This window comes from Haliotis rufescens, unplaced genomic scaffold (assembly GCF_023055435.1).
Source record: "Haliotis rufescens isolate VD_foot unplaced genomic scaffold, xgHalRufe1.0.p SCAF_6, whole genome shotgun sequence".
NCBI classification, from domain to species: Eukaryota; Metazoa; Mollusca; class Gastropoda; order Lepetellida; family Haliotidae; genus Haliotis; species Haliotis rufescens.
This window is the reverse complement of record NW_025964334.1, coordinates 1,984,092-1,996,855: the sequence shown is the minus strand read 5'-3', so window position 1 is coordinate 1,996,855 and position 12,764 is coordinate 1,984,092. Positions and strand designations below refer to the sequence as shown.

General features: G+C 45.8%; 1 protein-coding gene across 1 annotated transcript in view; it reads left to right on the top strand.

Annotated features, from left to right (window-relative positions):
• Positions 1-12,764, top strand: part of LOC124149791 (sodium/hydrogen exchanger 10-like) — a 67,787-nt gene that overhangs the window by 4,459 nt on the left and 50,564 nt on the right. Inside the window, exons 4-8 of the mRNA XM_046521568.2 lie at positions 894-1,010; positions 2,269-2,430; positions 3,029-3,137; positions 4,421-4,564; positions 10,821-10,992. Of these exons, the coding sequence (XP_046377524.2) occupies positions 894-1,010; positions 2,269-2,430; positions 3,029-3,137; positions 4,421-4,564; positions 10,821-10,992 (704 nt within the window). The remainder of the gene's footprint in view (positions 1-893; positions 1,011-2,268; positions 2,431-3,028; positions 3,138-4,420; positions 4,565-10,820; positions 10,993-12,764) is intronic.

Sequence of the window (12,764 nt, the reverse complement as noted above, 5' to 3'; positions counted from 1 at the left end):
GTATGGTGCTGACAAACCAAGAAAAAACAGGATGAATCTGAAGTCTCACTCACCCAACACTCACTCACTCACCCAACACTCACTCAACCACTCACTCAACCACTCACCCCCTCACTCACTTACTCACTCTCCCATCCACTCACCCCCTCACTCAATCAACTCACCAAGTAGTCCACTCACCCCTCACTCACTCACTCACACACTCACTCACTCACCCAACACTCACTAACTCACTCACTCACTCACTTACTCACTCTCCCATCCACCCACTTCCTTCACTCACTCACTCAACACTCACTCACTCACTCACTCAACCACTCACTCACTTACTCACTCTCCCATCCACCCACTTCCTTCACTCACTCACTCACTCACTCAACACTCACTCACTCACCCACCCCCTCACTCACTTACTCACTCTCCCATCCACTCACCCCCTCACTCAATCAACTCACCAAGCTGTCCACTCACCCCCTCACTCACCCACCCACCCAACACTCACTCACTCACTCACTCAACCACTCAACACTCACTCACGCACTCACTCAACCACTCACCCCCTCACTCACGCACTCACTCTCCCATCCACTCACCCCCTCACTCAATCAACTCACAAAGTCGTCCACTCACCCCCTCACTCACTCACTCACCCAACACTCACTAACTCACTCACTCAACCACTCACTCACTCACTCAACCACCCATCCACCCACTTCCTTCACTCACTCACTCACTCACCCACCCCCTCACTCACTTGCTCACTCTCCCACCCCCTCACTCACTTGCTCACTCTCCCACCCACTCACCCCCTCAGTCACTCAACTCACCAAGCCGTCCACTCACCCCCTCACTCACTCACTCACTCACCAGTCTCACTCACTCACTCACTGCAGGTGCCTCCAAGAAGCTGGCCATGGTGACCGAAGGGGAGTCTCTTCTGAATGATGGCGCTGCCATCGTCCTTTTCAAAGTATTCCTCAACCTGGCTACATCAACCACACCTAGTAACGGTAAAAGTATTTACTGTTCTCAATACTCCCGGGTAAAGATGGAAATAGGCCTGTGATGGAGTGACAGATTTACCTTTATTATACTTCCCAAACATTCTCATTTACTTGTTTTACAGAGATCAGGGGAAATACAGCTGATATTGTCTCGACTATTGAGCACCATGTGAAATGCATGGTGCTTTAGTTAGTTTATGCAATCAGTTTTTCCAGTTCTTGCTTAATACTCTGTAATTGTCTGTATGCCACCAGCAGTGAGACTTGTTAATTATAAATGAAGATTGAAAGGTTACTGTAGCAATTTAGATTTACTCAAGTTTCCAGAAAATTTAGATTTGAGAACGCATGAACAATATTTTTCAAATACTACGTATATGAATGAAGATAAGCCGATCTCATAGATAAGCCGAGGTTTTAACTTGGTCCTTGAAATCTGTGTCAACATGTTATGTGCGGTAGATAAGCCGGACCCCCAACCGAAAACTATGTCTCGTCATGATCTGTCATCAGAATAGAAAATCAACAAGTTTGTATTGAATTACACAAGTTAATCGTGTTGTTACACTTTCGGTTATATAAAGGGTTTAGTTGTATATCTCGACTCAGGTTTGTAATCTTCGTAATCTATTTATTCATTTTAATCAATCTTTGATTCAATAATATTTAGATTAATTTTGGTGTCCATCCGGTACTTACGACTTCCGTTTATTTGGTATTGGCTGCCCAGGGATACGAGGGGTGTTTGAAATATTCTGAGCCAAACTATGAAGGATGTATTATAAGTACCGGTTAACAGTTTGCATATATACACTATTTTTGATTGCAGGCTGCATTTAAACCAAATTCACAACCAGGCAGCATACATCTGCAGGCATCAAAATGATGTATTCCCTGTTGATGAAAATAGACATAATTGGCTTACTTACTTACTTATATTGGAGATTTAACTTTCCGACTGCAAGCGTATGTCGCACACATAATTGGCTACCGCAATGTCATCAAGTATCTGCAACTGTGAGGGCCAACCCCAAAAGCCATCTATGTAAAGATGGTGTCCCCTATATTTTCTATATTCCCCCAAATTTCTCTATGTTCCCCTGTACTCTAATTTCGCTTCTATTTCCCAGCATTCCCTATTTCTCCCAACATGTCCCTACGTTTCCCTTGTATCTAGTACTGGTCGTCAGTTTGACAGATGACGGGTGTCTTTCCCTGAACTTACTGCCATGAGTTTGAAGCTGTGTGTTGTTTCTGTCTGCAGGTGGGCAGATAGTCCTGTCCTTTCTGCAAGTGGCACTGGGAGGTCCAGCGTTCGGCTTACTCATGGCCAAACTCACCCTGTTCTGGCTGTCTCGGATCTTCAATGATGCTCTGGCCGAGATCACCATTACACTTGCAGCAACCTACATCACATTCTACGTTGGTGAGTTGTGCTGAAAAATGAAGGTCTTCTTGTTTAAATCGCGATTTACCCCGATCATGTTTCTAGGTTTGCCGACACCATACCCATGCTCCTGGGTTTTACATAAGTTGCCAAGCAGCCTTAAACTCACTCACTCACTCTTCGTGTTAAATAAAATGTTGTCATTTGTGGATGAGGACGCAGTATGTACTCTTGCAAATTTGGGAAACATGATCAGGTTCAGGAGTAGGTCTAACCTACTTGAAGAGTTAACACACCTGAACATCCAGAGTAGAATAGGTCTTCAGCAACCCATGTTTGTCGTAAAAGGCGACTAGCAGGATCGGGTGGTCAGGCTTGCTGACTTGGTTGATGCATCGCAACGTATCCCAATTGTCTGGAACGATGCTCATGACATCAACCACTGGATTGTCTGGTCTAGACTCAATTATATACAGACCACCGTCTTTTAGAAGATAAACCACTGAGCAGCTTGTTGCCAAAGAGGAATGTAGGAGTGTGGCGTTAAACAACAAACCAACAATATAGAGTTAAAAATACACACATCAATATTGCCGTAGATGAAGTTGAGTGGTATGCCATGTTGGTCTGTATGTAGGTGAGGAGTTCCTCGGTGTGTCTGGAGTTTTGGCTGTAGTGGTGTTGGGAGTTGTGATGAGCAGCAAGAGAACCAGTATCAGCCCCGAGGTGGAAACTTTCTTACATCGGTAAGTGTGTTCGTCAATAACCCGCAGGAACCTGGGTCACAATAGGTCCCAGCCTTTTCATCTTTAAGGCCACCTACATCAGATCGGGTGGCCAGACCCTGTAACTGAGTTTTATTTATTTTAGTTGATGCAGTGACACCAGTCGTACATTCATATGTTAGATCAAACAACGAGGTGTGTATAAGTAAATTGAAAAGATTACATGACATGTAATTGGCTGCCTTAGCAATTTTTGTTGTTTGTTGCCTTAAACACTGACATGCAAGGGTATCTGACACTTTCTGTGATAGATATACAAACAATAAAATCATGAGGGAACTAGATTAATTTCATCATGCTGCTTCTGGCTATAACAGTACAGCATTAGAAATTGGCATTCTTCCTATTATATAGTTCTTGAGAAACTTCCCAATAGGACTAGTGGAAAGTTGCCATTTTTAAGGGTTTGACTATATGTCATCATGATAAGGACTAGTGGAAAGTTGCCAATTTTAAGGGTTTGACTATATGTCATCATGATAAGGACTAGTGCACTAGAAATGTCAGTATAAATATCTCACTTTGAGATAGGTTTGAGGAGGGGTGAAGGAAGGACTTGTTCCTATTATGTTCCAGACTTGAACCTGCCTTTGGGCTGCTGTTGATGTGACTGTATACATTGTGGGGGACATTGGACATCATGTCCACTACTGGTTTGTCTGGTCCAGACTCTGTTAATGACTGGACACCATGATGTAGCTGCAGTACTGCTGACTGTGGTTTAAACAACAAAGTATATGTCTGTCATGAAGTTATTCTGTGCTACCAAACTCCATATATGAACAAAATAATTAGTACTTGAAAATACAGCCCACCTCACACGGGCTGTCAACCTTTGGTTTGACTGATCCAGACTTATCTACAGGCTGCCTGCTGGAATACTGCTGACTAAGGATAAGACAACATTAACACATGCACTCACTCTGTAAATAATTTCAGGTTTTGGAATGCTCTTGCTATCAACCACTGGTTTGCCTGGTCCAGACTTGTCTAGACTTATTATTACAGGAGTCTTTGCTGGAATATTGCTGACTAGGGGATAAGATAACATGTTCTTACTCACTCACTCACTCAGCGTTAGAAATTTGCACTAGTCCTATAGTCCTTGTCAAATTGCCCAATAGTTAAGGTATCCTAAGGACTAGTAGAAATATGCCATTTTTAAGGGTTTTGCTATATATTATCATATGGACTAGTGGACTAAAACTGTTAGTTTCTACTGCTACTTACCATCTCTATCTTAGGTTCTGGGAGACTCTGGCCTATTTGGCCAACACTCTGATCTTCATCCTGGTGGGTGTGATCATCTCGGAGAAGGTCATCTACAAGATACACGGCACTGACTGGTTCTTCATGTTCGCTCTCTACTTCGGCCTCAACGTCATCAGGTAAACAACCTACACAGCATCACACTGTAGGCACACACCACAGATGAGGGGACCTGTGACCTTGATATGACCCTAAAGCAGTAATTCTTCTAGGGACACATAGCAATAAGACTTTGTCGTAATTTTATAAACTATTAATTGGACATACTTCTATATCATTACCAAATTGAAAAATATCTTTTTGACATTTTGGATGACAGTGAGTCAGTGGTCCAGAATATGAAATGATCTGAACCCCAGAACAGCTTCCAAATATGTCCTTTCGCTTCTCTTTGCTTGGTGTGTTAATGCTGTGTGACTCCCCGTCATGTGGTGTGTGACTCCAGGGCAGGACCTAGGCCCATGCGTATCATGTGTAGCATCCCTTTCCCGCTATGAGAAAACATGCACGCATGCGAACTCTTATGCACGCACGCACGCACGCACGCACGCACGCACGCACGCACGCACGCACACACGCACACAACACACACACACACACACATTTTCTGTGGTCACATGACTATTTTGACTGCCTTTTCACATCACGTTGCTGGGTATTCACTGTAATAAAGAGACAAAGGATGTATTCTACAACAATCACAGAAATACAATACACAGGATCCTATCTTGACCTGAAATCGGTTTGATATTTGCCAGACAGTCTGACATTTTCCTTTGATTGACGTTTGAAGTCCATTAAAGGCTGATGAGATCTGTTTATTGATTGTATGTTCAGGTTCTTTCAGACAGGAAAGAAGTGTAAATACATTCTATCATCACCAAACCTTTTGTCTCCTTCTTTTGATGAATGCTTATACATTGTTTATTACAAGGAGTGACCATTATCTGGGTTGTATGGGTAAATATTTAAAGAATTAGTTGTGCTCCACAATGAATAAACTGCAGGTGATATAACAACGGGCAATGAGCATGCATTACAGTCCCACGTGACATTGATGAGATTATCTGCATATTCCCGTATGCAAAGGGGGTGTGTCTGGATCTCGGTAGGAAGTGACAACATTGAGTCGATGGCTTGCGGTATAGACAAGTTTACTTTATACAAGTTGTCACCGTGTGTCAGGTCAGTACATCGTGGTTGTTGTGTTGGTGTTGCTCTGGAGCACCTCACCTCACCGAGCCAAAGCTAGGCCAAGGGTGAGGCCTTCCTATTCTCTCTTCTGACTGACTGACTGATATAGAAGATTTAACGTGCACTTTCCGATTGTAGTGTATTTCGCACACGGGCCTGACCGGACCATTTAGTGTATTCCGAAAAGGGTGAAAGTGGTGTGTGCAACCAAAGAGGGGGCTTTTAGGGGTTGCTTAATTATATTGAATTTTGGGAATTTTTAAATTTGGAATAAATGCCGAGGTGGGTGGAGGAGGGAACTAAGGGAGCCGGGTGAGGTGGGTGTTTGTATATTTATTGGATTTTGGATTGGTAGATTAATTAGTTTTTAGATGCGCTTAATTAGGTCTGTTTTGATTAGGAATACGCCTAGGGCCTTGAAGTTTTCTAGTTTATTTTGAGGGTTTAGTATTTCATCTAGAGTAGGAACCTTATTTAGATTGAGGGTGGTTTGTAGTGTGGTTCTGTGTGTTTGGTAGTGGGTGCAGTGGATGAGTGCGTGTTCTGTGGTTTCGGGTTGTTTGCAGTGGGGGCAGTTGCCTGTGGTGTGTCTTTTAAGTTTTTTTAGGTGGTTATTTAGGTTCGTGTGTCCTGTTTGGAGTTTTGTAATTAATCTGTCAATTTTTTTTGAGGGGTGTAGGATTTTAGGTTTGGCTAGTGGTTTTCTGAGCACATTTTTGATTTGGCTATTTGAGTTTTGATATTGATTATGCCATTTCTTGGTTATTTTTTGTTTGTTTACACTTTTAATTTCTGATTTTGAGATGGGTAGGTTTTGGCTTATTTCTGGTATTTTGAGAGATAATTTAGCTGCTTTATCGGCCCTTTCATTGCCGTAAATTCCTACGTGGGCGGGGATCCACAAGAAGGTTATTTGTTTGCCTGCTTTTATTAGGTCGTTGGAGCTTTTAAGTATTTGGTTTATTAATTTAGGTCGTTTTTTGGTATTTTTGTTTTGGAGGGCTTGTAGTCCACTAAGGGAGTCGGTGAGAATTAGGGTTTTATTGTTGTTTTTAGATTGTTGGTTATGCAGGGCTGAGGCCATGCCCATAAGTTCGGCCGTGAATATAGATTGGTTGTTAGGGAGTCGGTAAGATTGTGTGGATATAACTGGTTGTGTGGTATGGTATTCTCTCTTCTCTGAACCAAGGCTTATATATCCAAAGCCATCTGACACAGATTACGTCATTAATATAAGCAACAGTAACAACAAGAATGACAGCTGACATTCCATGTACAGTACAATGGGGATTAGCAATTGGGATAAGCATCTTAGAAGTAATGGCAGTTAAGTGATTGTAGGCATGTTATGGCTACAGGGTAATTAGCCTTTGGAATTAAATGTTAATTCAGACAAAGGTTGTCTCAAATTGGTCGCTATGATAGATACTGTTATGTGTGGTTCCCAAATTGAAACAATATATTAATCAAGAAATCTTTATCCCGCGATATGCCAAGGAGAGGCACGGGCCACTGAGCCGTGAATGCCCGTGCCTATAATAAAAACAGAAGATGAGATTGGGTTAAATGGCCGAGGGTGTGCAGGGACTAGTGGGCTACTTAGCTGCTAATTGTGTATACCAAAATGCTACCGTGGCCAACGGCAATTGGCAGCTAGCGCTGCTGGCCTGAGACTGCTACCGCTGTTCAGCCCCCACGGTAGCATATTTAAACGCTACCATTGCTTGGCAACTCCCACGCTGCCAAAAGCAGCTCCCCGCTGCTGGCCTAAGTCAGACTACTGCTGCCCAGCCCCAGGTAGCCGGCCAAAGCAGATCCCACTGCCTGGCCCCATTAGCAAAACCATTGTGCGACTACCGCCGTGGACCCAACTGTCAGCTACCGCTTGACAAGACGACTTCCGCCGCCGGGCCTATATACATGGCAATTGTTTGCCCCAACGTATGTTATTTTACGATTCCCCGGCTGAAAAGTCAGGAAAGACGAGGTTCCCACTGAGAAGCAGGTAACCCCGGAAAGGTTCCCGCTGAAAAGCAGGTAGCCTTAAGCACGAGTATTAATTTGGAAGCAAGTTAATTTGTTACTAGCAGTGTAGCCCACAAGAACCCCGCCACAAAGCACCAGAGTGCTACCCCACACCCACAACAACAAGTACCATCTTTTAACGTCTTTTGGTATGACACGGCCGGGGATCGAACCCCGGACCTTCCGCTCTCCAGGCGAACGCTCTACCACTAGACCACGGAGGCGGCTTATATATCCAAAGCCATCTGACACAGATTACGTCATTAATATAAGCAACAGTTACAACAAGAATGACAGCTGACATTCCATGTACAGTACAATGGGGATTAGCAATTGGGATAAGCATCTTAGAAGTAATCACAGTTAAGTGATTGTAGGCATGTTATGGCTACAGGGTAATTAGCCTTTGGAATTAAATGTTAATTCAGACAAAGGTTGTCTCAAATTGGTCGCTATGATAGATACTGTTATGTGTGGATTCCCAAATTGAAACAATATATTAATCCAGAAATCTGTACGTAAAAGAACCTAGTGTGAAACCAACAAATGGTATACAATCAACAAATGTATTACAAAATTCACTAAGTTTACAAGTCAGTACAAATTACTGCGCAGCACTTACAGTGGCAGTAAACAATAGACTGGTGGTACAATATTCAGTGGTATTTGAAATAATATGAAAATCAAATAAATAAAATACAAAAATACAGTGGTGATGGCAAAAGTCAGTGACAATAATGTTTATTCACCCAGCGGAGACAGTGGTCAGGCTTCCGAGATGGGCCTTGGCAGGGAATCAGGGATAATGAGGGATCCTCATGTGCTAGCTGGTTCCAAAGTGATGAAATGCGTGCAAGACGAAATGTGTGCGAGAGATGAGGCAGGCTCACTCTTGTCCCATTATATATGCAGTCTAACCAGCTTCCCGAACTTTCCAGACAATGCTGTATGGCTCTATACAATGTTGGATCAGTCTCGCCATTTCTGGAGGTAAATTACACACCACACTAGCATCTAAATATAGTAACTTCTTGACGACTGCTTTGACTAAATGGCACTACATTCCTGACGACTAATCACTGCCGAAATACAATGCAATGAGCATCTACCAAATCTCAACAGAATCAATGTAACACAGTAAAATACACTGCCATATGACAATACTAGGAATTAAAAGTGTTGTGGCTGCAACAAAATAGTGGGGAAAATGCTTGTTTTGAAGTCATAATCCGATACCAACTGAAGCTGATCAGGCCAGACCAGTGTCCAGTAGCACTGCACTAAGCATGCACCAGCTAGTGTCTCATGAACCTTAGTTATCATCCAAATGGGAATAGGATTGCATAATGTTTGATACAGTAACAAAAATGGTGACCTTTTCCTGGCAATCATATACTTTGACATTACGGGCCATTTAATATGCAACACATCGGTTACGGGATGACATGGCAGGACGGGCTGGTGTTGACGTGTATGTGTGTGTATATTACAGAGGTCTGGTGATAGGTCTGATGTGTCCTCTACTGCAACACATCGGTTACAGGATGACATGGCAGGACGGGCTTGTGTTGATGTGTATGTGTGTGTATATTACAGAGGTCTGGTGATAGGTCTGATGTGTCCTCTACTGCAACACATCGGTTACAGGATGACATGGCAGGACGGGCTGGTGTTGACGTGTATGTGTGTGTATATTACAGAGGTCTGGTGATAGGTCTGATGTGTCCTCTACTGCAACACATCGGTTACAGGATGACATGGCAGGACTGGCTGGTGTTGACGTGTATGTGTGTGTATATTACAGAGGTCTGGTGATAGGTCTGATGTGTCCTCTACTGCAACACATCGGTTACAGGATGACATGGCAGGACGGGCTGGTGTTGACGTGTATGTGTGTGTATATTACAGAGGTCTGGTGATAGGTCTGATGTGTCCTCTACTGCAACACATCGGTTACAGGATGACGTGGCAGGATGGGCTGGTGTTGACGTGTATGTGTGTGTATATTACAGAGGTCTGGTGATAGGTCTGATGTGTCCTCTACTGCAACACATCGGTTACAGGATGACATGGCAGGACTGGCTGGTGTTGACGTGTATGTGTGTGTATATTACAGAGGTCTGGTGATAGGTCTGATGTGTCCTCTACTGCAACACATCGGTTACAGGATGACATGGCAGGACGGGCTTGTGTTGATGTGTATGTGTGTGTATATTACAGAGGTCTGGTGATAGGTCTGATGTGTCCTCTACTGCAACACATCGGTTACAGGATGACATGGCAGGACGGGCTTGTGTTGACGTGTATGTGTGTGTATATTACAGAGGTCTGGTGATAGGTCTGATGTGTCCTCTACTGCAACACATCGGTTACAGGATGACATGGCAGGACGGGCTGGTGTTGACGTGTATGTGTGTGTATATTACAGAGGTCTGGTGATAGGTCTGATGTGTCCTCTACTGCAACACATCGGTTACAGGATGACATGGCAGGACGGGCTTGTGTTGATGTGTATGTGTGTGTATATTACAGAGGTCTGGTGATAGGTCTGATGTGTCCTCTACTGCAACACATCGGTTACAGGATGACATGGCAGGACGGGCTGGTGTTGACGTGTATGTGTGTGTATATTACAGAGGTCTGGTGATAGGTCTGATGTGTCCTCTACTGCAACACATTGGTTACGGGATGACATGGCAGGACGGGCTGGTGTTGACGTGTATGTGTGTGTATATTACAGAGGTCTGGTGATAGGTCTGATGTGTCCTCTACTGCAACACATCGGTTACAGGATGACATGGCAGGACGGGCTTGTGTTGATGTGTATGTGTGTGTATATTACAGAGGTCTGGTGATAGGTCTGATGTGTCCTCTACTGCAACACATCGGTTACAGGATGACATGGCAGGACGGGCTTGTGTTGATGTGTATGTGTGTGTATATTACAGAGGTCTGGTGATAGGTCTGATGTGTCCTCTACTGCAACACATTGGTTACGGGATGACATGGCAGGATGGGCTGGTGTTGACGTGTATGTGTGTGTATATTACAGAGGTCTGGTGATAGGTCTGATGTGTCCTCTACTGCAACACATCGGTTACAGGATGACATGGCAGGACGGGCTGGTGTTGATGTGTATGTGTGTGTATATTACAGAGGTCTGGTGATAGGTCTGATGTGTCCTCTACTGCAACACATTGGTTACGGGATGACATGGCAGGACGGGCTGGTGTTGACGTGGAGCGGTCTGCGAGGGGCAATAGGACTCACCCTAGCTCTGCTGGTGTGGGAGGACCCTAGGTTGAATCAAGACACAGTCAGGCACAAGGTGGGTGGGACGGATACCAGTCAGACACAAGGTGGGTGGGGCAGATACCAGTCAGACACAAGGTGGGTGGGGCAGATACCAGTCAGACACAAGGTGGGTGGGACGGATACCAGTCAGACACAAGGTGGGTGGGGCAGATACCAGTCAGACACAAGGTGGGTGGGGCAGATACCAGTCAGACACAAGGTGGGTGGAGCAGATACCAGTCAGACACAAGGTGGGTGGGACGGATACCAGTCAGACACAAGGTGGGTGGGGCAGATACCAGTCAGACACAAGGTGGGTTGGGCAGATACCAGTCAGACACAAGGTGGGTGGGACGGATACCAGTCAGACACAAGGTGGGTGGGACGGATACCAGTCAGACACAAGGTGGGTGGGGCAGATACCAGTCAGACACAAGGTGGGTTGGGCAGATACCAGTCAGACACAAGGTGGGTGGGACGGATACCAGTCAGACACAAGGTGGGTGGGGCAGATACCAGTCAGACACAAGGTGGTGGGGACAGATACCAGTCAGGCACAAGGTGGGTGGGACGGATACCAGTCAGACACAAGGTGGGTGGGACGGATACCAGTCAGACACAAGGTGGGTGGGGCAGATACCAGTCAGACACAAGGTGGTGGGGACGGATACCAGTCAGACACAAGGTGGGTGGGACGGATACCAGTCAGGCACAAGGTGGTGGGGACGGATACCAGTCAGACACAAGGTGGGTGGGGCAGATACCAGTCAGACACAAGGTGGGTTGGGCAGATACCAGTCAGACACAGGGTGGTGGGGACGGATACCAGTCAGACACAAGGTGGGTGGGACAGATACCAGTCAGACACAAGGTGGGTTGGGCAGATACCAGTCAGACACAAGGTGGGTTGGGCAGATACCAGTCAGACACAGGGTGGTGGGGACGGATACCAGTCAGACACAAGGTGGGTGGGACAGATACCAGTCAGACACAAGGTGGGTTGGGCAGATACCAGTCAGGCACAAGATGGGTGGGACGGATACCAGTCAGGCACAAGGTGGGTGGGACGGATACCAGTCAGGCACAAGGTGGGTGGGACGGATACCAGTCAGGCACAAGGTGGGTGGGACAGATACCAGTCAGGCACAAGATGGGTGGGACAGATACCAGTCAGGCACAAGGTGGGTGGGACGGATACCAGTCAGGCACAAGGTGGGTGGGACAGATACCAGTCAGGCACAAGGTGGGTGGGACAGATACCAGTCAGGCACAAGGTGGGTGGAGCAGATACCAGTCAGACACAAGGTGGGTGGAGCAGATACCAGTCAGACACAAGGTGGGTGGAGCAGATACCAGTCAGGCACAAGGTGGGTGGAGCAGATACCAGTCAGACACAAGGTGGGTGGAGCAGATACCAGTCAGACACAAGGTGGGTGGAGCAGATACCAGTCAGACACAAGGTGGGTGGAGCAGATACCAGTCAGACACAAGGTGGGTGGAGCAGATACCAGTCAGGCACAAGGTGGGTGGAGCAGATACCAGTCAGACACAAGATGGGTGGAGCAGATACCAGTCAGGCACAAGGTGGGTGGAGCAGATACCAGTCAGACACAAGGTGGGTGGAGCAGATACCAGTCAGACACAAGGTGGGTGGGACGGATACCAGTCAGACACAAGGTGGGTGGAGCAGATACCAGTCAGACACAAGGTGGGTGGAGCAGATACCAGTCAGACACAAGGTGGGTGGAGCAGATACCAGTCAGGCACAAGGTGGGTGGAGCAGATACCAGTCAGACACAAGGTGGG